Below are 26823 nucleotides of genomic sequence, written 5' to 3'. Positions count from 1 at the left end.
AGGTTCTTCATCGAAATCGGCGCACTCGGTGGTTAGTGTTGAAAGGGCAGGGGACGAAAGTAGCAGCGGTGGTGGAGGTTTCTGCGTGGATTGGTGTTGGGAGGGATCAGAGGGCGGTGGCAGAGAGGTGGAGAAGAGATTTGAGGTCGGAGAGAGCAGTGGTAACAGATGGCGGTGGCAGAGGCGAAGTTCCGGCGGGATGATGAAGACAAAGACATGGATAGGGTGTGTTTTTCTCAAGAACCCTAATTTGATTTTGCCCTCAATTTTTCGATTGAATTGCATTTAATTCCCTAAATATGCATAAAATTACGTCGTTTAGGGTTTAGCTTAAACTATGTTGTTTGTTTCGCCGGAAACTTAATCCTACGTGGCTTTCCGACTGCCATGTCAGCATTAGTTATATTGCCGATCAATTTTATGGGAAAAACGAGAAACGGAATTAAGTTCAAGGATTTTAACAAGAATTTTAAAAGTCACGGGAAAAATGTGAATTCGGGGAAACTATAGGGATTTTGGCGCTATTTGCCCTTTATTTTAACCCATCCACACACACACATATATATATAATATTTAAATATTTAATTAGGTATCTACGAACATTGAATTAAATCTAATCGAATATCATAATTTCATATTTATATTTGAATACTAATTCAATCGAATCGAATATTTTTAAATACGAATATCATAATTTCGAATCGAATACTGAATTGAATAAAAATATTTGATTAGTTTACGATCCTAATTTTAGGGAGATGTTTCTTGAGGGGAGAGTACAAGAAAAAACAAATAATTATAGGATTTTTCTTATACAAATTTGAGATTACAATTCCTAAACGAAATATTGAAATAAGTAGGGGTGGTAAACCGGTGGCAGTTTTTCGGTTAAAACCGTAATCGAACCGAAAAAATCGGTTATCGGTGATAACCGATTTTTCCCGGTTCGGTTCGGTTATCGGTTAGCACTTTCCCAGTAAACCGGTTAATCGGTTTAACCGGTCGGTTAACCGGTTAAACCGATTAACCGGTTTTTTTTTTTAATTAATTAATTTAGGGTAATAGCCAATACAATAGGGTTTAGAACTTTAGGCTGCGTGCGTGCGGTTCCTTCCCAGTTCCCACTTCTCTCACCCAACTGTTCCAGCCGCCTCCCATCCCCACCTTCGGCCTTCCTGTCCTGTTTCCACCCGCAGCCCGCCTCCTCCACGGTTCCCTCCGGCCTCCCATCCCCGCCTCCCACCGGCACCGGCGCCTTCTCCGCCTGGACCCCTGGTTCCTCCCTCCGGCAGCAGCAGGCAGCAGCAGCACCGGCGCCTTCTCCGCCTGGTTCCTCCCTCCGGCAGCAGCAGGAAGCAGCAGCACTTTGCCGGCGTCGCTCAGTTCGCCAGGCTCGCCTCTTCCCTCGTTTTTCCCTCCGTCAGCAGCAGCTCCTCCATTGTTACAAAGTGAGTTTACTTTAGTTTACTTTACTTTAGTTTAAGTGTTCACTCAGCCACAAGCAGCTCCTCCATATATATTTTATTGTTCATATATTTCATATATACATTTTATTGTTCAAGTTGTTAGCTTGCTCGTATAGGAGTTGCTGTTGTACCTTATAAAAATATCAAATATGTAATTTTATTTGACACGCCTGATTGAGTTTTGCTGTTTAATGATGGTGAAATATATGGTGTTTGCTGCAAAGTGTAGTATTTGATTGAATTTTGGGTGTGAAGCTGTATATATATGTTGAAAACTAAATAAGTAAATTATTAAGAAAGTATGTAATTTCTGGAACTAATTAAGATTTGCATGCTGTATCCTCCAACTCCAACACACCCACATATAATTAAGATTAGTATTATGAAATAAAAGTGGGAATTTGACTTGCATAATTGATGAAATTAAATTATATGAGTAGAGCCTAGCGAATAGGTGCTACCCTTTATACTTATAAAACTATAATTGTAAAAGTAGAAAGAAAAGTAAAGCAAGTATAAATAGGGGTATTGGAAAGCAGGCAGTCGATCACAATTCCATAAAACAAATAATATAGTTGTAAAAGTAGAAAGAAAAGTAAAGCAAGTATAAATTGGGGTACTGCAAATTGTTTAGACAAGTATTGTCAATTTAATAACTTATGTATTATTGTTGTTTTTGGGTTTTGGCTATAATGTGAGTTAATATTGTTGTCTAGGTTGGAAATTAAATTATTATCATTGTTCTTTTTTTTAATATAAATTACATGTGTCTATAATATTTTTGTTGTTATAAATTATCACAAGTAATGAATTGGTGTAGTGGATAAGGTCTCATTCTTTCTTTCAAAGGTCATGAGTTCAAATCTTTAATTCTACCAAATTGAGAACCAGTGCATTAATCGGTTTTGACCGGTTAACCGATTAACCGGTCCGGTTAATCGGTTAACCGGTCGAAAAACCGGTTTGGTTTTCGGTTAGAGGAATTCCTCTTAACTGGTTCCGGTTAACCGGTAAACCGGTCGGTTCGGTTTAGGGTTTAACAGTCGAATTCATTACTTTCTTGTCCAGTAAGATCAAAATCCGATTCAAGGTGTAACATTAAGCATTCCAACAATATTGTCTTAGTTAATCTGTGGGAGCAATGGAAGATGGGAGAGGCCAAAGAGAGGCGCTGACACTTGTGGCAAGAAAGCCCAGTTTCTCGCTGCCCACCGCTTGCCCCAACTGTCTGCCTGCTTACATTTATCTTAAATTTGCCAACATCCCTTTCACTTTGGAATTCAATCTCATCCATCCTGATTCTGGTAATTCCTTCCTTTTCAATTGTTTCAGAACTTTTTCTTTTTTCATTTGAATTTCTGCTGCAGATTTCGCTCTCGGGACTTTTATCAAGTAATTATATTTAGTTGGTTCTGATTCTTTATGGTTTTTTGGTTTTATATATTTTCACACCTTTATTATTGTTTGTAATTTCGCTGCAAAATTGAACCTTGTATTGGGTACTTGGCAATTCTCGCGTTTGCACACAAATAGTTCTTGCTTCGTGATTCTGTTTACACGATTGGGTGATACCGAATTGGCTAAAAACTGCTAGCAACAAGATGAGCCTTTTGCCATGCTTCCCTTTGGATTATGAATTTGTGGATTTATTGTAGTTGCTTAAAAAAAAAAACATATTCTGCTATTTTTCGGTTGGAATTAGCAAGATTTCGGTTGATTGTGCTTGAACGTTGCTATTTTTCTATCTCCTTTCAAACAACATTTGTTATAATGAACACTATAGATATAGCATATCTCTTTTAAAAGAAATGAACGTGGGGCATGTTGAATGTGACAGTAGATCTAAGGCCTCCAGCTAGTTGGTATCGGATGAACTGATACTGCAAACATTTCAAATGTCCAATTCTCCAAAATCACTGGCAAAGAAATCTTTGTTGGTTCTTTGATTAGTTATATTGATGGCCGGTCCAAATACCAGGCTAGATTATGATAATAATTTCATGGCAAAACTGTTGAAGCTAATAATGAAGTTATCTTAATTATTCCATGGCAAACCTAATGGCATTTATTGACATCCGTTTCCATCTTGTTTAATCGAGAATCACAACTTTGTTTGGTTCCTTAATGTTTTATGTATTTTTTGTAATATTCAGGCTCTTTCTTCTGTCTTTCTTTTTTCCCCTTTCTTGATCATGAAAGTAATAAGGCACTTGGAGATTTGTCACAAACTTTCTGTTAAGTAGATTTGTGTAAGTGAAATACTAGCTTTTGTTGGGAGACTCATATAATGGTCTATGATGCTACCATACGTAGTCAAATATCAGGTGATCGAATATTTATCATAGCATAGCTTATTCTATATTTAATTTTTAGGTCTAGAAAAGCATTAGATGTTCAATGTGCTATTGTGGAAGAACGTTGAGATTCTATAATGAAAAAGGAATAGATTCATGTTCTTCTTGAATCTTTCTTTTGACCAAAAGGCTTCTTTTTTCTTTGGTGGAGCCATTGACTTTCAATATAGGCATTGATCTTGCTATTAGTAACACCAAACATGATATTTTGGTTTTTGCTTTTTATGCACTGAAAATCATTATATTTTTTAAGTATGTATGTCTGAAATAATAGACATGCATCGTCTCTCTTCCAGATCAGATACCCTTTGTTGAGTCTGGTGATTATGTTGCTTATAACAATGAGAACGGTGGGGTCCTTCAGAAATTAAAGGAAGATGACGTTGTTGACTTGGATGCTGAGGTGAGTGGTATACCTGAATGGGTATCATTTAAGGCGATGGTTGAGTCATGGCTTGCTGATGCAGTCTTGTATGAACTATGGGTGGGTTCTGATGGCAAGTCAGCACACAAGATTTATTACTCTGATCTCCCTTGGCCAATAGGAAAGATTTTGTACTATAAGCAAGTCTATGCGGTGAAACTACTACTTGGGATAACATCAGAGAATGCAGAAAGAAGGGAAGAAGAGGTATTTCTGTTTGGACGTATTTCTCATCTACTTTTTTGTGTGATTTAAGATGTTTTTCTCTATTGATATGTGCACTCTTGTGAGGATGCATGTGTACGCATGTTGCAAATGCCCATGTGCACACCGAGCATCTGTATATTCTGTACACAAATGAATACATGAAAATCCGTCAAATTATAAGGTTCTGGATGGAACAAGATCAAAACCTAACGTTATTACATATGATTAGCCTATTTGGGTTTTCAGCATTTGTAAATGTCTGCGCGATGAATAAAAATGCTTATTATCAATATCAAGAAGACACACACATATGTATATCTACATGTATGCATAGTTTCTTATGCATTTTGTGCAAGCATGGCTTATTGTGCTGTTTTTACATGCAGATATATCGAAGAGCAACTGTTGCATATAGTGCTTTGTCAGCTAGGTTGGGAGAACAAACCTTTTTCTTTGAAGATAGGTAATTTCCTTTGCTCTGTGTAAGCCTTAATGGCTGCTGCTTTTCTTGTTTTATATGTGGTAATACTGCATAACACAATGTTTCCAATGCAGGCCAACAAGTTTGGATGCAGTTTTCCTTGGGCATGCTCTGTTTACGCTTCTTGCTTTACCTGTGAGTACTTCTAATGGTTATATTTGAATCATCATTGTAAGTGGAGACTTCCTTTCTGAAGTGAGTTACTGTTTTTTGGAATCTATTGAGCTTTACAATTGTCAGATACAGAATTATGAACTCATACTGGTGGATTATTTTCTACTTGTTAAGATTCTGTCATCTGTTAAAAGTTGGAATTTTGTTTTGTTTTCTTTTTAGATATGTACATAGGAAAGAGTCCAAATGAGAACCGTCTTATTGTGAGAACTAGATAAGTTATACTTTCAGTGCAGTATATTGTACGCCTTGTGCTATAAATTAACTTCATGTCATATATCGCGAATTCGCAATTTTTCGCTGTGTGTGTGAAGTTCATGCTGAGTATTACACTAAACTCCTATAGTCCTATGATAAATTCACAACACTTGCTGAGTGTAGAGTTCAGTGCATGCAGTTACTTTATAGGTTTAGTGCAAGAGTTCTTGCACTTCTCACAATAAGAAGTTTTTATTTGAACCACTCCTACATGTATATATAGGAAAAGGTTCAAATGAGAACCTTCTTATTGTCAGAACTGGCGTAACTTATACATTTAGTGCCGTAAATTGTATGCATTTATTGCACAACACATACAATTTACTGCACTGAACGTATAAGTTACTACAGTTCTCACAATAAGAAAATTCTCATTTGAACCACACCCTGTATGTATGTATATATTGAGAGATAGTTTTTTTTGGTATAACATAAAATTTTACAGTAAGGTGATTTTGTTACAATCATGAATAACCCGTACTATTTAAAACTGCCCCTTTTTTGTGGCTTTCTGCATTTATGATACCATGAGGCTCAGATGATTTGATGTCGCAGTAGTCCATGTAATATTAAAGCTTTTATATTCAAGGCTCTTGTGCTTTATCTTATGAATTGGCAGATCTGAGAATATAAGTGATTTTGTTGTTATCTGCAAGCTTGGATCCAGTGCGGTGAAAATTCCCTATCTATTTTGTATTTCTGCAAAGAACAAAGTCTGAGATATATGCCTCAACCTGAAATATAAGTGTACAAGTTGCCATGCTTATTTGGTGCTGTATGCATGGTTGAGTGGCCCACACTTTCTCAGCAACTTGGTACTAGGTTGACTAGTTGATACAGATATTGAATCATGTTCCTTTAATAGGTATATATAGTGGCTGAATCATACATTTTTCATGTGTTCTTACCTGTAATAGGAAACATCTGTTCTAAGAAGTAAGCTCTTGGGTCATGCTAATCTTGTGAAGTATGCTGAGAATCTTAAACTGGAGTACATAGATGCCAGTTCGTCATCTTCATCAGTTCCTCAGTCAGATCCCTCATCATCAGCTTCAAAACGAGGCCCTTCATATTGGAGTGAGTCTCACTTATAATTATGTTGCTATCCAATTTTACTAATTAGACATATATTGTCTATTTTGATCAATATATACATTTTGCTACATTGTCTGAACTTGATTCATTCTCATCCAATACTTAAAGGTCTTGGAAACATACTGTTGAAACATGATAGAGAGCTCTCTTTATACAGCTTTGAAAATACCCGATCAACAATAAACTTTGCGCCCGCCGCCCACTAATGACAAAACAAAAATACCTTCTTGAATGTAGCTTTACAAAAAACCATGGAGTGAAGCTATTAGACACCTCTTGTGAGAAACTTCTGAGGCTAAATTTGGTTTCTGTTGGAGTACCTACTAGTATCTAGAGATATGTTTGGTGCTAGGTACTATTTTTGGGTTATTTTAATCGCTTTTCTGGTTTATTTTGAAGTAACTATGTCTTGTTTTAATTTCGGGAAGCATTGTCGCGAAAGGATCCTGCCTCTAGTTGAGTGTTTGACTGTTTGTCAGTTACCATTGCACCTAAAGTCTTTGTCTTCTCTAGAATTAGCTTAGAGTGACTTCATGGTTAGTCATGACTATTGGTGTAAATGCTACCAGCATTCCTATAATACGATAAAAAGCTACTTAGTGGAGAAAAATTATAGTATCTTGCTTTTGCCTATAAATAACTCGTATGTCTTCCAATGTTACTTAATTTCTTCCATCAGTATTAGTATTTTATTTGAATGTTTCGTAGAATTGACCCCATTCGCGACAAAATTTAGGTTCGAAGCCAAAGAGCAAACCTACTAGGGAGAAGACAGAGGAAGAGAAGAAGTTCAGGAGACGCGCTAAATACTTTCTTGCTACTCAGCTTGTTGCTGTTTTGATTTTCCTTTCCATTCTTGGTGGATCTAATGATGCTGAAGTAGAGCTTGGTGATGATGATGACAGCTTCGGTTATGAGTAGGAATTAACCTCTCAGATAGAGATTTATTTGTCTCCAAATTTTCGTGTTTTCTAGTTCGACTTGCTAGGGTTTGAGAAAATCGGCAAATATGCAAGTCATTGGGTTTCCTTTTCCTGAAGAAGCATGCTAGTGAGTTTTAGACTAAATCATCTCTTGTACTAAGCTACAGAAGTTGAGCATAAGCATAAATGCAATTTCGCCCATTGGCAGAGATGGATTGAGAAACTGTCAATTGCTTTCAACATTGAACTCATTATTGTTTGCTTTATGTCTGTAGTCCAAATGTACGATTGATGATGATGTTGTTTGACCTTGAGTGTCTCGTATTAAAATGCTCTTGAAATATTTGTGATTTTGCAAATTATTCATCTAAGTTGCATCTAATATTATTATAAGGTGTTGATATAACCTTCACCAATTTGGATAGCCGTTGTCACACCATGACACAAATGGTAACATACTGTAATTTATTAATTAGATATAGCATTACGTATTCCTACCACCACCATAATTTTTGATAATATGTGGAATTTAAGAATTTTTTTTTTGTTCTTATTTTTTTTAATTCTCCGTTTTTATTTCTTCTTAACCGTATATGATTATGGGGAGAGCATGCTAGGTAAACCATTTTAGGCATTTCTATGACTATGACATTTGAGGTGCGTGATAAAATGTATTAACCGAAGAGTTAACTAAGGATTCTGCTCCTACTATTGCATTTCTTTAATTTGCTTAGCCCTCACATAAATTCTTTTGATCCTGATTAGATATTTATCTGGTTGTGTTACTTTTTGGGGAAGATAGCTTTCTATCTATGAAACTGTGTACTCGAGAGCAACTATTGTCTGTGAAAATGATTGGCCATTATCTCAAAAATTAGTCCCCCTAATGACAGGCATGAGACCACTATCTAAGTTAGAAGCATGTATTTTTACATGTTTATTATCTATTGTTCAAATAATTAAAATAATTGAAACCATGACTCCGTCAAGGTTTCATGGTAAACTGGAACATATCTTGGAAGAAGAATGCATGATTAGAATATGCAGGAATTTATTTCTATTATAATTAGGCACATCATCTCCTTAAAAGGCCTTATAAAGGGTGATGGTACTCCAAATTTATATCGAAGACATGATTGTTACCAAATCGATGTGGGATATAAAAGGTGGGTTTAACACGCCCCGCATGTGTAGGTCGGTACGACTCATAGGCTATTACAATGCGCATAATAGACATACCACATCGAATATGGGTCTACTCTGATACCATATTAGAATTGAGCCCATCGTCCCCTTAAAAGGCCTCGTAAGGAAAGAGAGTACTCCAGATACATATTGGAGATAGGATCATGATTCATGACCAAGTCGATGTGGAACATAAAGGGTGGCTTTAAATGAAATATTGATGTCAAATTGTTTGTGTAAAGAAAAATAAAAGTTGATTATCTCGTTATACCAATGTCAAGTTCCTGCCATAGCTAAGAGTTAAAAGTTTTAGTACCGCTAGATCAACACACGCTCGTTTTGACTTGTTTTTTGGATTTTGCTTTGATAAACAGGTAGATGAGACTACGTATACTTTTATTTAATCGTCGCAAGATATGTAGCTCCTCTTTTTCGCAAACCCCATCTTTGATAACAAAACCAGCCCAATGATTATCATTTAAAGGGAATTAATAGATATAGTTTAGCTAAAATGTCATAATCGCATGAAAAAGAAATGAAGGACGAGCGATGTTACGAGGTTAGCTTAATGGAGGGATTTAAAGTGGAGAAGGTACCAACTTAATTAATTTAATTAAGAGGAAAACGCCATATATATAATACTATATGAATCCCTATTTGCCGAGACTTATTATTCTTAATTAAAATAATAATAAAAAATATTTTTTAAAACCGAAAGTTGGATATGATTATTGAGAAAGGAATTACATGGACTGATATCTGTTTTGCTGATTGGTACGATCTTCCATACTTCTAATTAAACATAACAATAATTATTTGCTTTTCTTTTCATTGAAGTCGTGATGAATTTTTTGAAACGATGAAGTTGAGATCTTCTCAAGCTGTGGAGTTTTTTATTTTCATTTTCATAAATATGCATAAATTATGCAATAGCATAATTTCATAATTAGAATTATAGGAGTATGTAAATATTTATAAATAATAAAAGATACTATTAATTAATTTATGCTTTTGTAACATCTTTATTAATTAATTGGTTAATAAATATTAATATTAATTAGAATATGGCATTAATAATTACAATTTATATTTAAGAAAATATAAAATAGAGAATTATTGTAAATTAAGAAAAATTAAGAAATTTTGAAATAGTAAAATTATAAAGTGCCACGGGAATAAACCTCGTTTCCATATTATATATAAATCTAATTAACCTAACCATAAAATTTAGAAGTAACAAATTCGAAATTTTTACAAAAGAAGAAAATCTAAACCCTAACAAGGTTTAAGAGTCTTTAATCCTTACAAGTTCCTCTCTGCTTTAAAAATCGAAAATCCAGCATATTAGTGTGATTGTTGTTGCCGCGCGTTCTGCTTCTACTATTCTCTGTCATGGGAGCTCCGAAACGACGCCGCAGCTCAAAGGACGAGGAGAAACTCACCGCTAAGCTGAGGAAAACAGGGAAACATGGAGGTATTATTATGAATTGAAATCTGCATCGTTTTGAGATTGAACATTCAGATTTACACTTTCAGATTTTATTTTGTGTAGTGCCCGCAGGAAAGTTACATGAAGAGGAGCAGGTAGATGAACATTTTGAGAGCGAAGGAGCCGAATTGGCTGCCAACACAAAGCAGCTGACAGTCTACGATAGTTTATTGAAGAAATTGGGTACACGGAATATTTCTGTTGCAGACGCGCTTAGAAGAAGGTAAACCGAATCTATGTTCAATATTTTGTGGGTTGTGATCAGATTGTCAAATTTTAGAGGATCAATTTATCCAATCCGTATACTAATGTTCCACACAAATATTTATAAGATGATATCTAAAAGCGATAATAGTGTTAGCTACAATATCTGGCTTCATTGAATTATAGCCGCATTGCATTTTTCAAACAGTTAATGGCATTAGATTTTTTCTCTTCAATTGGTAAAATGTGATAGGATGCTCTAGTTGTTCTTTACTTTATTCTGATGATACTCTTTTGGGGTAGGCAAAGAGAAGAACAAGGGGAAAGTGATACAGATGAAGATGAAGATGAAGATGAGGATGAAGACGAAGACGAAGACAGTGATCCAGAATCCATTGACGAGTTGGAAGGAAAGGCTGATGATGATGAAGACGACGACGATGATGGTAATATAAATATTCTATAACGCTGGATTCACCATTACCTAGTTATGCTCTATGTATAGAGATTAAAAAACTGAAAGTTGAATATGATTGAGAAAGGAACTTCATGGACTATATAGATGTGGTGCAAAAGTAATTACGAGTAATATCTGTTTTGCTGATTGGTTTGATCTTCCATACTTCTAAACAGAACAATAATAATTTGTTTTTCTTTTCATTTCATTGAAATCCTGATAAATTTTTTGAAACTCTGAAGTTAAGATCTTCTCAAGCTGCTCTGTTTTTGTTTCATATAAGTTTAAGAGCTTGTCGAGGACACATATTTTTTTTTTGTTAGTTCAAATCATCATTGCCCTTTTTGCTTTATGTAGGAGATGATAGTATGTCACCTAGGCATGACATTGTTGGAAAAGATAAGGACCATGTGGAACTGAGTGAAGATGCTGGGGTAGATGATTATGATGCAACGTCTGACTCAGATGAAGAAGCCACATCAGTAGCAAATGATCAAGCCCTTTCAGATGCATCTTCAGTTACAAGGTATTATGCTGTTCAATGATACCTTCACTTTCCTGTATATGTCCATTCTGTTACAGCATTTAAAATGTTCCCTAAGGGTTTGGTTATTCATTATTTCGAGGAAAACCGGCAGCATATGGAAATCTTACTGTATTCTAGTGCTCAGAAGAGCTCTTCCTGAAATGATTGAAATAGTGATATAGAAGTTTTTGATGATGAATGTCACTAGACTTTTTTTCATGATGTTATTTTAGTTTGTTTCACTTCTCTCTCTCTCCCCCCCCCCCCCAGCAAAATCATGTGTTGTGCTTTGTTCTTTGTCTACTAAAGAGTTTTGAGCATTCTTCAGTTCACATCACTATTTGTGCTTATGATCATTTTCCTAATTTTGCCATCCAGAAGGGCATATTTTCTGTGAACTCAATGCTCTACGTCTTTATTTTTGCAGAAGAGATCTATGTAATTTTTTTCTGTGTCCGAATAACGTTTGGGTTGTCCGAAAATAGAACATTGTCTGCCTTTTAAGCTACTAATGTTTAAGACAACTAAAGATTGGTATAAAATTATCAATTTATCATTGAGTAAAGATGCCCGAGCTGATAACTAGCTGATTGGGAAGGTAAAGAATTTTGTTAGACTTGGAGGCTTGTGAAAACTATGCAGACTCTCTCTTTAGATTTACTACACATTGTATTTTATGCTAAAGAAATTTGTCCATTGATACAGGAGAGGCCTGTTTGCCTTTGTTGCAGTTTAATTCTTCTTCTAAGTGTCTAAGTTTCTGCGGTATTGGGACATGTAAAATGATTTACATTGAAGTCTTGCTTCCTGTTTCATCCCTAGAAAAATTTACATTTAAGTTTTCTTGGCATGCAGCAACTTTGACAATCATTTGAGTTACAAACTGGTATCCACCGAGGTTGATTCTTTATTGAGAAGGAAATGGAAGTACACATGGAAGATGCCAGCTATTAACATGTCAAATTGTCATTGGAAAGGAACAGGAGAATGCTCTATTAAGGTTTTCTCTCGCCTTTTTTTTTTTTAATTTTTCTTTTTCCGTTCTACTTATTCATGTGATATCAGATACTCGTTTCTCAATTCTGAAGGTTTCTTATTTCTCAGTAAGCAATAATTTGCTTGAAATTTATTTGCAGTAGTTGTTTCCTTTACTAATTCATGCATCAGGTGTTTCTTGCTGTTCAATCCATAGACTCATTTTGTATGCTTTCATTAAAAGTGTCAAACTCTTTTTCTTGGAGTCAAGAATGCGGATTGAATTAGCAAATAAATTTTCGCTTGCCTTAGAACACAACATAGTTTTGGTTCAATAGCTTAGAGCGTTTTTATGAAGTAAATGATTCCACTGGAACTTCCATCTGAATGTTGTTTTATGGATTCTGGACATTTATGAATTTACCTAACTGAGATGTTCTCTCCGTTATTCTCTTCTAAGAACATTATAATAATTGTAGTTTTTCAAATTAGGGATCATACGGGACAGTAATTCAGTTCGATTCTTACTCTGGCTGTTTATTGATTTTCTTTAGATGCATATTGCATGTAACACAATATTTTATGTAGGATCTGGAAACAAATTCTCTTTCTGGTCTCAAGCCTAGGTTATACAAGCATTGGTTGGAAAGCTGCAAGGCATCAAGCAGCAGTGAATGTCATCAATCTAAACTAAGATCATTTTTTTCGATCTGTAAGTAAAATAAACAATAGCTTCCCTTTAGCAAATATATTTTGAGATACTTTTATTTTGATGAACTGGATATTTTTTGATTGATATATGTTGTTTTATCCTTTTTTATAATTATTATGATTTTTTTTTTCGTCTTCGTTGTAAGGCTTACGCTTCGTCGAGGCAAAACCCCACAGTTCCACCTTAAGCTTTTCATTAAAATCCATCTGCACAAACCTATTATGTATTGTAGCTCTATCTGAAGGAAAATTGCATAAGCATATATCCATGTCAAATACATAATGCAACTGAGTTTTTGGAGTATTTGAGGCATGGCTCTGAGTGATTTGGTAGTATGTTCGTCGACATATGTGAACTCAAAACTTTTGCAAAATTTTCACATCAGTTGTTTCTCTGACTCAGTGCATCCGATTTAGGGGAAAATGTGTTTCTTGAGTTGTGCAAATTTTTCATATCAGATTGTCATAGAATACCTTAAAGCTCGGTTTCATTTGGATGTTCTGAAAATGTATTCTTTTTCATTATCTCACGTCTTTTAATTTTCACTCTTGCTTTATTGGTGAGTGTGTTTGTGGGAGGCAGATGTCATTGTGGTTGGATGGACAATTTCCTTTGTCTTCCATACATATTCCATTTAAAATTACATGTTTTCTTACTTCTCTGTATTAACACTTTATATGCTAAATGTGAATGTGTTCCTAATGCCACTTGTGATTCAACGGTTTACTTTAATAGGCAGCAACTATTATGATATCATGCACTGTAACAAGAAGCCTTTTTACCTCAAAGGATTGGAAGAAGATTCAAACGTCATGGATGCGTACCTCATGCATTCGGTATATACTTGACCCGTTCTATTTTATTTATTTATTTATTTATTAATATTTACATGTTTTCAACTACAAATGTTGCATACCTATGTACTTACATGGAACACAGGTCATCTTCTTGATACTACTCTTAGCTGTTGTTGCCTTTATCATTAACTTAATTGATCATATTGTGCAGTTGAATCATGTCTTTAAAAGCAAGGATCTTATGGTAAAAAATGAAAGGAAGTTGAGTAAGAATCAAGTAAGTGTCGAGTGCCAAAGCGGTGATGATGACGCTTACAGGGATCGTGGCTTTACTCGTCCTAAGGTATCTCTTATGCTTTTATTCCTTTGCAATTATGAAATAGAGTTATCTTGTTCAATGATTGTGTCTCTTGTTGCAAAATGCGTTCTTTGATCCTGGCTTGAATGGCTGGGAACTTGATGCTTAATTGTCTAAATTATTTTGTGATTTCATTTGTAGATTACTCCAACAGCCTAAAACTCAGAGTGGAGTGCAACTATAAATTTTGCGTAGATAACTTTATATTTGGGGTGTAAGCTAGTTTTTTTTATTTTTTACATTTCCAATTTTTTCAAAAAATTGTTACTTTGATGAGAATTTCACCAATAGTTATAAACAATAGAGTGAGCCAACTTTTACTTGATGTCTTCTTACCTCCCCCTCCCCCCCAGAAAAAAAGAGAAAGATCTTTTGCTGAATTATCACTTGAAACGATGGAAAGAAGAGTTATTAAGTGTAGTCCCTGTACACAGATTATACATAAATAGTAACGAGATGAAGAAAGCAAAGAACCACTGGACGCACTAGTTTTGTGGTTCAACTGTTTCTTGCTTATTCCTGCTTTCAGAAAAAAATTGTCAATCTGTCTATAAGCTACATATTCCTGTGATCCCCTGCCCAACTCAAGCAGCCTCCTAATCAGGCTTTGCTTTACTGGTTTATGTTTATCCAGTACTTTTCTATGGGTCACTTGCACAGTTGCACTTGCTACTATATGTTTGTGGCGTTGGATGCATCTTCTGATTTTCTTATTTTTGTTCTCTTCAGGTTCTGATCCTGTTGCCTCTAGCGGGCATCATGCGCAGGGTTGTCAAGAGGTTGATACAGTTAACTCCGACCAAACATAAGGTAATAGTATTTATTGCTTTATGGTATGAGCACCTGTGATGACATCTGTGAAGCTAAAGTATAGAGACATATAGGAGAAAATCAGTTTGTCTATAAATTGCTGCATGTCTTGTGAAAAAATCAGTTTGTCTATAATTCAAGTTTTGATGATTTAATGTTTTTTATGCTTTTATGCATAGGCGCTATTACTAAAGTGAGAATTTATGTTTTGGAGAGATCATAAATATTTTCCCTTTACAGGCGACTGTGGAAAATTTGGAAAGATTTTGTGAAGAGTTTGGTTCTGGACGGACTGAGAACAAGGATGAAGATGATGATCTAGAGATCCCTAAACTCAGAACGTCTGGAAAACCACCTGACTTCCAGTCACTTTTTGGCAGTGGTGATGACAACAACGACCACTTCATGATTGGCATAAAGTATACCAACAGGTAATCATGAGTCATGACATGTGGTTCCCATCAGAACACTTTTTTGCAGTTTCCTTTTCTGATTTTGTATGCAGTAGTGTGCTGCTGTCTTGTACGTAGTGCAATCACAATTATTTCTTTTTCTCCTAAAAATACTAGGCACATAAACTCAGCAAATTGTTTAGATAGCATCATCATAGTTATCTGGTTGATATCCAACCATTCCAAGTGGTTTGTGAACACAAGCAAGTGTCCAATAACTTTGATTTTCTTTTTTCTTTTTTTTTTCCTTTTTTCTGTAGGGGTATGAAGTTGTATGGTGATTTCTATACTTCAGACATCATTATTGCATCTCCTCTCGGCTTGATCACTGTAAGAATTTCCTTATTACAGATCTTACACTTTCAAGCAGTAAACGTTGTTGAACTTGTGATCTTATTGGCTTGGTCTTTTTTTTTGTGAAATGTATATCTATGGTTTAGGTGTGCGCTGCATATAGTCCCTGCTCTGATAATTATGAGACACTCAATTATTTTTCAGTTTCTTTATGATCCCCCCTTGGATCTTGAGTCATATATGATCCCAATTCTGTATTTGTATTTGTTTAGCAGATAAATGATTCTTTCCTGCTAACTGTCAGTCATAGGCACAATGTGGTTCTAATTATTGAATTATTTGGTTGCAGAAAATTGGGGAGGCAGAAGCTCAAAAGGAAAAAGATGTTGATTATCTTTCTTCCATAGAAGTAAGAAAGTTGTTTGTTATCCATGAGTTATGTTGCAGAATTTTTCTTTTAAATAATATGCTGATCAATGAGAATTTCACAGATCTTAATCATTGACCATGCAGATGTTATGTTGATGCAGGTGTGCGAGTTATTTGTTTAATGTCTTACACTCATCATGTTTTATCGCTGATATTTTGTAATTGACTCTATTTCATTCTATGATATTCTCCAGAATTGGTCCCATGTAAATACTGTTGTTGAACAATTGAATAAGCTGCCATGTAAGCAGCATGGAACTGATGTTATGCGCTTAAGACCATGGTATGCATTTGGTGTATATCTGTCTTGCCTTCGATTTCATGTGGCCTTGGAAATGTTTGGCTAAGATTAACTCTATGTTCTAGCTTGAGACAAAAAAGTATGTACCATTGAATCACGTAATTCTGCAAAATTGATACAAATATTGAGAATGTATCATTCAAGAAATTATTGTAGATGGTCCTTGACCATTCCATTTTTGTATTACATTAATTAGTACTCCCTCCATCCCCCAATTTGGTATCTCTTAGTCCGTCCCCCCAATTTTGTATCCCTTTCTATTTTTAGTAAAAGTACTCCACACAACCCCATAAAATGTGGGCCCCTTACTCCTCTTTAATCATTTAACACTCTCATAAAGGTGAGATCCTTATTCAACTCACAATACACTCAACCATTTTATTAAAACCCGTACCATTCTCAAAGGGATACCGAATTGGGGGACGGAGGGAGTACTATTTTTGTTCCAAAGTAGGAAGTGATGAGGATCTGTCGGTAATTTGTTGGGAAGTGATGAAGTAGAGCCTTTCTAATTGTTAATGTACTGGCTTCTTGTTATAAATATTTCTGTAATTAAATATCTTCGTTTTTCAGGTATCTAGATGGACAAGCACGTTTCTATCGGCAGACAGTAATTTTAGGTTCTCATACAAATCCAGGTAATATATACAGCTGATAATATATCTGTTATGAATCTCTGTTAGTGATATTATGCAGATGGAACATGGACACACACGCACATGCACAACAGCACAAGATAGGGAATAAAATAGATCACAGAAAACTTAATCCTTAGATTTAACAGTAATCAATGGCTCTATCCTTTCTATGATCTCTCTTCTCAAAACATTATCTGAACGCGAGTAGCATCTTGAATAGGTATGGCTTTTCCAATTTGGTTTGAAGTTGAAGTATTTCTTTCAACTTTCTTATATTGTTACTTTTGCAGAAATGAATGCCTTGTTTAATCAGCATTGCCTTAACTACCGAGGAAAGGTTTGCTCATATTCTCTATATTGTAATTCATGCAATGTGCTATGTTTTACCTTACTTCAGCTTGAACTTTGTTTTCGCAATTCTCATTTCTAGTGTGGGGTACAATGGCATTTAGTGTAAATAATGAGTTATGTGAGGATGCTTGTTATGCATTGACTTTCCATTTAAAGAAGTGGCCTATTGAAATGTGATGTCCAAATAAGAAAACATGACCTATTGAATTGGGACGGAGGGAGTAGTTATTAGTTGCCCTTAGGAAATAGAAACCCCTGAAATAGTGTGCGTAAAGGTTGGGTGCATGCTATCATGGTCATTTCTGGCATATTTCTACCACTGGAGTACTGCAAGTTGCCCTATTAATCCCTGCACTGTTTGTTAGGGTGCCAAATGAAACATGTCCATGAGCTTGTTTGAAACAATAAACTGTAATACCATAGAGGTTATTTTGTAAGGATTTTAATTGCATACACATGTAATGCGTGTACCAAACTGGCAATTAATTTAGAGTGGTATAGTCAAACTAATTTTTTAAATGTTACTACAATTTAATTGATTGCTCATAAAAGTTTACCCTGATATCTCTATGTGCTTGTCCAAAATTTGGGCTACCTTTTAACCTCTGTGAAGGAATATAGTGACATCTAGTAGTAGAACTTTCATTACTTCTCAAGGTTTTCCATATTCATTTTGGTGTACTGTGATTGCATGGGTTTATTTTAATTGATTTATTTATGTTACCAGTGCTGTTCTGGCGATAAGTGAGCAAGAACTTGTAGATTATGTCCATCAGGAGGGAACCATTGGTTTCCGTAAGATATTTGTCAGTCTTCTAGAATTGGACCGACAATTGCGCATAATTTGTGTATCAGTTGGTATTAACCGGAGCATATATTTTAGACAACCAGTGGTCATGTTAAATGTTTTTTTGAAGACAAATAAATCTTAATAGTCAGTAGCTGATGATATGATTGCTGCATCGATCTTCCCACTTGCAATTTTTTTTTGTTCAATTCATCTGGTGAGGCTCTCTTCATGATGTTCATTGCTTCAGGTTAAATTGGAGTGCTCATATAAAGGTGTTCTTCCAAAAATATTAATTCAAGCGCGACAGGTAACCTCCGAAGTCAATCACCATTTGACATTTGTGACTCAATGAACTGATGAAGTAATAACTATCATAAGCACTATTGCGGAAGCATATGACTTGCATCCACTGTGTGAGTAAAAACAATAATTGAGCAGTTACCCTATTATGTGGAGTTGAGTACCCATATCATATTCCACCATAGTGTTTAGTCCATGCTTATGTTCTCATTCAAGTACAAGCAATTTTTGTGCTCAAATGAATTTGAATATAGTAATTATCAGTTTTGACTTTTACATTGTTTAAACTTTTAATTCACATATGAATGTATGTAACATGCGTGCACTTGCCTTGTATGCTTTAGTAATAGTCTCTCATCTGATTTAATAAAGCATGGTTATATTAGACTAGGTTCTTCAGTTAGTTACTTCATGATCTTACAACTCATCTATCAATTTTGCAGATCTATGAGCGTTTTGATATAGAATCAATAGTGGAAGCTGACAATGCCCGTCTGAAATATTTCTGTGAAAAGGTTTATCCAGATCTTCCCATATGTTTCAGTTCTAAGCCGTTAAATTCTTAGATGTTTCCTGTCACATTGGTGGGATCTGAGTTTGAATACTTACTGCTCTACAGTTATTGCAATTTGACATGTGATATTATGTATTAACATAGATGTTTGACTTTCAATTTTGAATAAAAATTACATTGCTTAAGTGATTAAGTGACATTGGGAACAGAGATGCTGTACGAGATCTGTAAATGTTAGCGCAAAATGCTAGTTATCTCGGGATCAGTTTATTGATCGAAGATAGAGCTTGTATGTATTGGCATTTTGTTACAGAGGAAACAAGGTAGTCAGGCAGTAGTTGTCTGGAAACATCAAATAGCAAATGGAAAGTAAAGGATAAACAGAGAGCTAAAACACTTGAAACTTTTCTGCAGAATGGTAATAAAACGAGTGATCGTATAGCCTAATACTTCCAAATTTAATACTTCCAAATTTCTCAAAAGGCACCTGTGGAGTAATGAGACTTCTCACTGATTTGAAACATAGTATAGTTGCAATTGGTTCTTGTGTTCTTCATTGTGACTGTAACAAATCTTTCTTGATTTGGTCATTGGGCAAAGTTGATAGTGATAAAGTTTTTTTTTTTTCCTCCAGGTCTTCCCCAAGATAAAAGATTCTGTTCAGGTGATATGGGGCTTTATCTGTATATGATTCTAGAACTCATATCCATGACAAAGGAGTGACTTTTCTAATGTATTCTTCCTTTTTCAGGATGGAGTGATGATTTTTGTCAGCTCTTACTTTGAGTATGTCCGACTTAGGAATTATTTGAAATCTCAGTCTGCTTCAGTCTGCTTGTTTGGAGAGTAAGAAAATTTTCATTTCTATTTGGTTTTGTAAACTCTTGTATGAATTGATTTTTGTATCCCCCCTCTCCATTGTTTCAATTTTGTTTAAACCATTTTCTTAGACAACTAGAATGATTCTTTGTTGTATAGGTATATAAAGCGAAATGAGATTTCTCATGTCAGGGGTGAGTTTTTCAGAGGAGAAAAGAAAATTATGCTCTACACTGAGCGAGCCCATTTCTATTACAGATACAAGGTTAGTCAAACTCCCTTATGTTTGTTGATACGTTTGTTATGTTTAGTCCTTGTCCTTCTCGCAATTAAGTTATTTCAGAGTTGACCTTGCTCTTTCCACCAAAAAAGAAAAAAAGAAGAAATCCACCTAATTCTGCCTAAGGCGCCCCTTGGACTTTTTCTTCCAATAATGCTGCTTAATCCCACCTAAGCCATGTATACCCCCCGAGCCGTAGTAAGGGATGGAGCTTATTATTGTCGGTGCCTCTTAGAAACAGCTGCACACGGAACTTCTCATTTACAGACGGACTAGTATTACTTACTAGTTTGCCTTGAAGTGTTAATATTGCTTAGTATTGGAAAAGCATTCCGCGAGAGTATCAATGCATGTAGAGATTCAAATTATTGCAATACAAACTTGGTCAGTAGCGATTTATAAATGAAGCTAATAATTGGCACTATAAACTCTTCTGAGTTCTCTACCCATTTAAAACCTAGAGTACAGTGCAGCCTTTTCAGACTTACAATTTTTTTTTCTCTTCTGTAATCTTTATACTCATTTTCTCTCTTCCCCCGACCCCACTTCAAATAGATTCGCGGTGTGAAGAATTTGATAATTTACTCCTTGCCAGAGAGAAAAGAATTCTACCCACAGGTATCTTTCCATTTTTCACTAGCAGTTGTTTCCTTTTCTCGTATGTTGATATTCCCTCACTACAATTGTTACTTATATTTCCAGATAGTTAACTTTCTGGAAGAGTCTGATAGCATGAATTGCAGAGTATTGTTTTCTCGTTTGGATAATCTCCGGGTATCATTCTTGTGCTTGATCTGTGCAAAATCATATGAATTGGTCATTTATCTTTGAAATAGTTTGTTTTCGAAAAGAGATTAGTATCCTCATTGTTATTTTTCTATATTTAGATCACTTATACACTTTACCAGCCTTTGTTTCAGTTTATATTGGGGATTAGACTGGTTTTGACATTCATAGATTCACAATCTATTCTTCCATGTATTCTATGTTAAATATACTTATAAACACCACAAAGCAATGGAGAGTCAATTGCACATTTTTCCTTGTTTACCTTCACAATATTTAGATGTTTGATGGCCTATTCTTTCCCACCTCTAAATTGGATTTTTTTTTAAATTAAATTTATTCATCGCCTGCATGCTTGTGGATGCTGTATTTGCAATGCTTCTTCTTTTGTACGAATCCCATTCTTATTTCATGACATTTGTTTAAATATTTATTTAAAGTGTTAACTAGTCATACATCTTGTTTTTGTGATCAGCTTGAGAGAATAGTTGGATCTGCTGCTGCAAAAAGGATGATCGACTCAGATAAAGGAGTGTTTGTTTTTGCTTAGAATTTGTTTCAAGATGCAGAGATCATCACAAGTGGCATGTTACCTTATCTTCGAGATTTCATATTGTTCAAGAAAATTTGGAGCGAGTGCTTCAAGTTGTGAATGGATTTGAGTTTGATGTATCACCAATGAGTTCCCTTAGCAGCGTTGAAGTTTTTCGACTTCGACTTTGCACAATTTTGAGACATGCATATTACTACTTTGTAATTTTTAGAGTCATATTTCAAATAACCTTGTATTCCATTCGTCCAATAAAAATAGTCACATTTTTTTTATTTTAAAACGTTTACAAAAAATAGTCTTATTCTATTTTCAGATACTATCCACAACAAACTAATACATATTATATTTATATTGATTTATTTATGTATTCTACCATGCATGGTTAACCACTTTAATTTAATTTGAAATCCATTATTCACTAAGGTGTTTTTCTTTATCCACGTTAGTACTATATTTAAGGTTAGTTTTTTTTTTTTTTTTCACTCATAATAAACTCAATTATAATTAAAATCCATGTCATTTTGTCATAGAATTATTTTTACATGAAAGAGAGTATGTGTAACACGATTGTTTTACAATTTACACGGTAATGTTATTCTTTACATAATCATGTTCCAAGAACCACAACATGATTGTGGCACAATTAGCACAATCACAAATTACAAGATCATATGTAGTTCACATAATGATGTTATACATCACATGAATTTGTCTCAAAATGGCCAACAAAATACTACCATTTTTCATACAAATTGTTTTTCTTATTGTTCCCGAAATCACGAACTTATTCTAATAAAGATAATGTGACAGAATCAAATCAATATGAACCTTGACATTCTAAAATACACGGTTCTCATTTCTCAAGAATATCATCAAACATAGAAGTTTTGTAGGTTGTAAGCCTTTTTAAACAATTGACAAAATTTTCATTTTTGTTGAAGATTCTTCCACAATAAGGACTTGTACATGTATTATATATACTTCGGTTCTTTATATTTTAAAGTTGGATGAGAAATCAAAGGAGAAAGAATATGGGGGGATGACAAGTTAATAGAATAATAATAATAAAAAAAAACAATAAAGCGATTTAAACTTGATAAAAAGACCTTCTCAAACTTTTAATATATTTAAGCATCCTCAATGACACATTGAAATGCATATGGTACGAACTCCTATATATGAACATCGAGATTTAGGGTTCAAACCGTAACCATTCATTATTTATTTTTGGGATGGCAACAAATCCACTAATGCTACTTACCTCTGCTTGATGTACGACAATCATTTAGTATTCATTGATAATACTCATTGAAGACAAATTGACGAGACCAGCATTCAAATTAAACATTGGTCAATGACAAGACAAGTTATGGAAACTATCACATAGCCGTATCTAATTCTAGATAGATTCTTGAAATTCACTAATACACACATCTCACTTACTAAAACACAATCGCCCTTTAATCTTCTATAAATACACCCAAGAAAAACAACAAAATATATAACATGAGAAAAGCATGACAAGAAAAAGAATAAAACACGAAGAAATACCCAACGAAGACAGGAGGAATGTGACATTCCGAAAAAGGACAGATGGTTTGCTGAAGAAAGCAAACGAACTGTCGATTCTTTGTGGAATTGATGTAGCCATCGTCATCCACAGAAAGGAGCAAAGCAACGTGGTTTTATGGCCTTCTCCTCCAATCTTTGGGGAGAGGCTGCAGAAATTCATGGAGTCTCGAAACGAGGGCAGAGAGAGAAGATGGTTCAAGGAGAGATGGAAGATGTGGTCAAGTTGAAGAAGGCCATCCAAATCAAGGAATCTCAGCAGTTAGTCCTCAACTCCTTGCAAACTAACTCTTTCGATGGCTTTCGAGTAGACCAGTTGAATGCCATGAATTCCTTTGCAGATCACATGCTCAAGAAGCTCCAACTAAAAGATCATCAGCTTAATGACATTCATGAGCAATAAAAAGTGCAGATATTTGCATTTTTTTTTCACCTTGTACTAGTTAATCTGATTTTTTTCTTTTCTTTATTTGAAGACTACTTCTACGTGATGTGTCAAGAAATTGAATGCCTTGATTTGAATTAAGTTATTAATTGCATGCTCATAGAGGAGGGAGATTAAAGAAAAAAAGAAAGATGATGCATGTGTTAAGAATTAAGAATGGATCTGTTTCCCCTATTAAGATAGGCTTGTTTCTCCTTTTATTTTGGCCAAAATCATTAGATTCCTTTTCTTTATAGAAGCACGAATAATATTTATTTTATTGAAATGGTATACCTAATACCTTTTATTAATGGAGTTACATTATTTCGGGATATTTTCAAATACCGCAAAAATAAATGCAAGTTAGGGATATTATGATGTATCAAGTTGTAAGAAAGAAATAGTTCATCTTGGCGAGCACCATATTGACGAGATCTCCTAAGCTAAAAAATTGTTAGTTTTTGTTGGTTTCGGGCAAGTAAATGCTCATGTATCAGAAAATATAAAGACAAAAGTTTTAAGCGCGTAATTTAAAAATTTAGTATTTAGTGTGTTAAGTGTGATAGGTGAAAAAGTGAATAAAAAGAAAAGCTTTTATCATATAAAGAATTGTATCAAGATGGTTGGGACGAGTCAAAAAATTTTTTGTCTTAAAATAAGTGAGACGGAGGGAGTACTAATTACAAATTTTGTGTTGCTTGTTCAACTTAATTGAAGATAAGACTGATAAGCTAGTTTCAAGTGATTCAGATCTCAGCACAAGATGAGTGAGCTTACTTTGTCCAAATAATTTGTCATATCAAATGTAAAATTTGTTAGCTACTCATAAGTGATAGCTTATCAATTGGATAGATAACTAAATTTAAAGTGTTGAAGTGTGTTGGTTCTAACTACGAGGGAATTATTACAATTAAAAACAGTATCTAAAGGATCAATTTATAAGGGACACAAAATTTAATTATAAAGTGTGTTCTCTTTTATTGTAAACTAGCAGAAAGAACATACGTTGTACGTATAATTAATGTTATTTTAATTGATAATTTATTATTTAAAAAAATCTATTAATTCATTATTTTTATTAGATAATTTATTGGATGAATATTTTATAAATATAATAATAACCTTAGACTGCCTTAGACTCTTTATCATTAGAAAATACGAAATAAAAAAAATTCCTTTTAATATCTACTTTCTTTTCTATCATTTTATTTGACAGATAATTTCACCATTTATCATTATTCCTTTTAACTCTGCAAAGAAATAATATCATAAAAAATGGCTAGATGAAATTCTATTTTATAGAAAACAGACTAAAAAGAAATAAGGGATTTAATGGGAGCAATTTTTTTATCTCTTATTTTCTCATAATAAATTTACGAGTAAAGAGAAAACGCCCATATTAGTAATTAATCTGGCATGGTTAGAGTGTCATCAAACCCTAGCTTTGTGCAGTAAGGGCGTGACCGCGCAGAAAGCCGGCGGTGACAAGTAAGAGCCCTTGCAAGACTGATCACACGACTGAAAGCGCGTGGCGGAAACCATCTCCACGAACTCGTTGAGCTCTAAACCATGGAAGCTTTTCTCATCCTTCTCAAGAAGGTGAATGATGCAGGCGAAGAAACCGGCTTCGCAGGGCAACGTGATGGCGCCGGCGGCTTGGTAGCCGAACTCCTCTTCGGCCTGGTTGAGGAGCGACACCAACACCGGGAGGTTCAAGAACCGGGTCGGAACAACGAACCGACTCCGCTCCGGCCCAACATAGACCGCCACGGAACCGGGCGGGGTGCGGCGGGCCGGCGGTTTGTCGGAATCGGAGAAGTGAGTGTAGCCGGCCCTCCTCATGAGGCTATTGGAATTCCAACGCCTGACGACTTGCCTCAGCCTTACGATTTGGGTGATCGCGTTCACTTTTCTCATGGCTGAAGACATTATTCTATACACACAGGAATGAACGAATGCCACTGCGTAATTGAATGTATTTATAGAATTATAGGAGGCATGGTTGAGTTGTTTTTCAGATTTTGATTTTGCTGTTGGAATTTGAGTCATTGTTTTCAAATATAATTAGATGACATGAGTAGATTTGAAAACGGCATGCATGTGACATTAAAAACTATATGGATAATATCGGAATTGGATATTATTACTAAATTTCTAGTATATGATATTCTGTTACATATGTCCCGTAGCTTCTATTCATAACTTTGGCTAAATGTTTTAACTATTTGTTTTCTTTTAAAATAAACGCATGAGATCGTGTCTAAGATCTCACTAAAAATAGGGGGCCTTATTGGAGCGTTCCTATATATATATAGGGTTGAGTTCTACAAAAAATGAGCTTATACAATAAAATGAGAAACATTGAACATGTCAGTAATGCGGTTGAACATATCAATAATTTTATTGAACGTATGGAATTTTTGGGATTTGAAACCTGGATAAGTTCAACACAGTTACCGATACGTTTATCAAATTTTTTTTGAGAATAGAGAATGTGTGAAAAAATAACGAATAAGTCTATAATTTCGATGAATAAATCAATGTATCGTATGAATAAGATTTTGGTCTGGGTTCGAATCCTGAGAGGGGCAAGATTTTAACTATATTTACTGTATTTACTGAATACATCTGTTCATTAGTTATGTTGATTTGTTTGTAAAATTTATAGATTTATTCGTTATTCTCCATTCTCACAAAAAATATAATTCTCTATGGATCAATACCCCTATATATATATAGTCAATGCAAATATTTTTTATTTATCAAAGTCAATGCAAATAATATAATATGTCCATAGTTGATATACTGACGTAATGATAATTAATATTCAGTATATATAGCTTATACAATATATAATATGTTAGTGGTTATAAGTTGATACATATACTATCATATAATATAGGCTCATTGCAACATGAAAATTGGCACATTCCTTGATTTTATAGACTTTCTTATTACCTGACATAGGTAGCGGTTTGACTCACAAACTTTTGCATAAACGGTCACAAAAGCTCAAATTCTTAGATTTTGATCCATTATACGTCGAACATTTATTTTTAGTTTAAAGTTTACGTTTATTGAACAAAATCACTATACTTTCGTTATATATTTTTTTCGTTATACTTCTTTCGTTATATTTGGTACGTAATAGAATATGTTGCAATATACATCGATAAATACAAAAGCTGATAGAATATTTCATAGATTGTAGACATATTACAATGAATTGTGTTACCAAAACTAGTCAAAATAATTTTAAAAAAATAACATTAGAGCAGCATGCGGTGCACGGGTAAGGTCGACGAAGATAATATTTTAGGAATTACAATCCACAGCCTCACACAGATACACACTAATTGACTCGAACTCCCAAACTTATACTATATTGGAGGTGAATTGTCTTATTAATTAAATTGTCTGTATATAAA

General features: G+C 34.6%; 3 protein-coding genes across 5 annotated transcripts; 2 read left to right on the top strand and 1 right to left on the bottom strand.

Annotated features, from left to right (window-relative positions):
• Nucleotides 1–1067: 1067 nt before the first annotated feature.
• Nucleotides 1068–7725, top strand: LOC131020449 (mitochondrial outer membrane import complex protein METAXIN-like). 2 transcript variants are annotated; one of them, XM_057949254.1, is made up of 7 exons: nt 1068–1448; nt 2592–2770; nt 4117–4451; nt 4838–4914; nt 5007–5067; nt 6282–6441; nt 7196–7725. In XM_057949254.1, the coding sequence occupies exons 2-7, from the start codon at nt 2608–2610 to the stop codon at nt 7378–7380; spliced, it is 981 nt and encodes a 326-aa protein (XP_057805237.1). In that variant the 5' UTR covers nt 1068–1448; nt 2592–2607; the 3' UTR covers nt 7381–7725. The 2 variants fall into 2 exon arrangements, with proteins under 2 accessions (XP_057805237.1, XP_057805238.1); XM_057949255.1 differs by having other exon boundaries at nt 2535–2770.
• A 2071-nt stretch (nt 7726–9796) lies between these two features.
• On the top strand, nt 9797–21674 carry LOC131020448 (protein NUCLEOLAR FACTOR 1-like). 2 transcript variants are annotated; one of them, XM_057949252.1, is made up of 24 exons: nt 9797–10041; nt 10120–10279; nt 10564–10706; nt 11075–11243; nt 12099–12243; nt 12807–12930; nt 13666–13766; nt 13939–14070; nt 14815–14895; nt 15136–15326; nt 15608–15677; nt 15991–16050; nt 16133–16171; nt 16265–16353; nt 16945–17009; nt 17300–17346; nt 18398–18457; nt 18894–18965; nt 19599–19628; nt 19716–19810; nt 19943–20048; nt 20619–20681; nt 20766–20837; nt 21325–21674. In XM_057949252.1, exons 1-24 carry the CDS (start codon nt 9960–9962, stop codon nt 21397–21399), a joined length of 2271 nt encoding a protein of 756 aa, XP_057805235.1. In that variant the 5' UTR covers nt 9797–9959; the 3' UTR covers nt 21400–21674. The 2 variants fall into 2 exon arrangements, with proteins under 2 accessions (XP_057805235.1, XP_057805236.1); XM_057949253.1 differs by having other exon boundaries at nt 9841–10041; nt 10129–10279.
• Nucleotides 21675–24826: 3152 nt separating this feature from the next.
• On the bottom strand, nt 24827–25324 carry LOC131023594 (protein SMALL AUXIN UP-REGULATED RNA 51-like). The gene has a single exon (XM_057953138.1). It carries the CDS (start codon nt 25322–25324, stop codon nt 24827–24829), a length of 498 nt encoding a protein of 165 aa, XP_057809121.1.
• Between the last annotated feature and the right edge of the window lie 1499 nt (nt 25325–26823).

This window comes from Salvia miltiorrhiza, chromosome 4 (genome assembly GCF_028751815.1).
Source record: "Salvia miltiorrhiza cultivar Shanhuang (shh) chromosome 4, IMPLAD_Smil_shh, whole genome shotgun sequence".
In the NCBI taxonomy this organism is placed as follows: Eukaryota; Viridiplantae; Streptophyta; class Magnoliopsida; order Lamiales; family Lamiaceae; genus Salvia; species Salvia miltiorrhiza.
This window is presented reverse-complemented; position numbering and strand designations above follow the sequence as displayed.

Bases quoted from the DNA above. Each gene is read 5' to 3' on its own strand.
- LOC131020449 (XM_057949254.1), top strand. From the start codon at position 2,608: ATGGAAGATGGGAGAGGCCAAAGAGAGGCGCTGACACTTGTGGCAAGA. The intron at 4,452-4,837 runs GTATTTCTGTTT...TTTTACATGCAG, and splicing joins CAGAAAGAAGGGAAGAAGAG to ATATATCGAAGAGCAACTGT. The intron at 6,442-7,195 runs GTGAGTCTCACT...GACAAAATTTAG, and splicing joins ACGAGGCCCTTCATATTGGA to GTTCGAAGCCAAAGAGCAAA.
- LOC131020448 (XM_057949252.1), top strand. From the start codon at position 9,960: ATGGGAGCTCCGAAACGACGCCGCAGCTCAAAGGACGAGGAGAAACTC. The intron at 14,896-15,135 runs GTAATAGTATTT...TTCCCTTTACAG, and splicing joins TAACTCCGACCAAACATAAG to GCGACTGTGGAAAATTTGGA. The intron at 15,327-15,607 runs GTAATCATGAGT...TTTTTTCTGTAG, and splicing joins GGCATAAAGTATACCAACAG to GGGTATGAAGTTGTATGGTG.
- LOC131023594 (XM_057953138.1), bottom strand. From the start codon at position 25,324: ATGTCTTCAGCCATGAGAAAAGTGAACGCGATCACCCAAATCGTAAGG.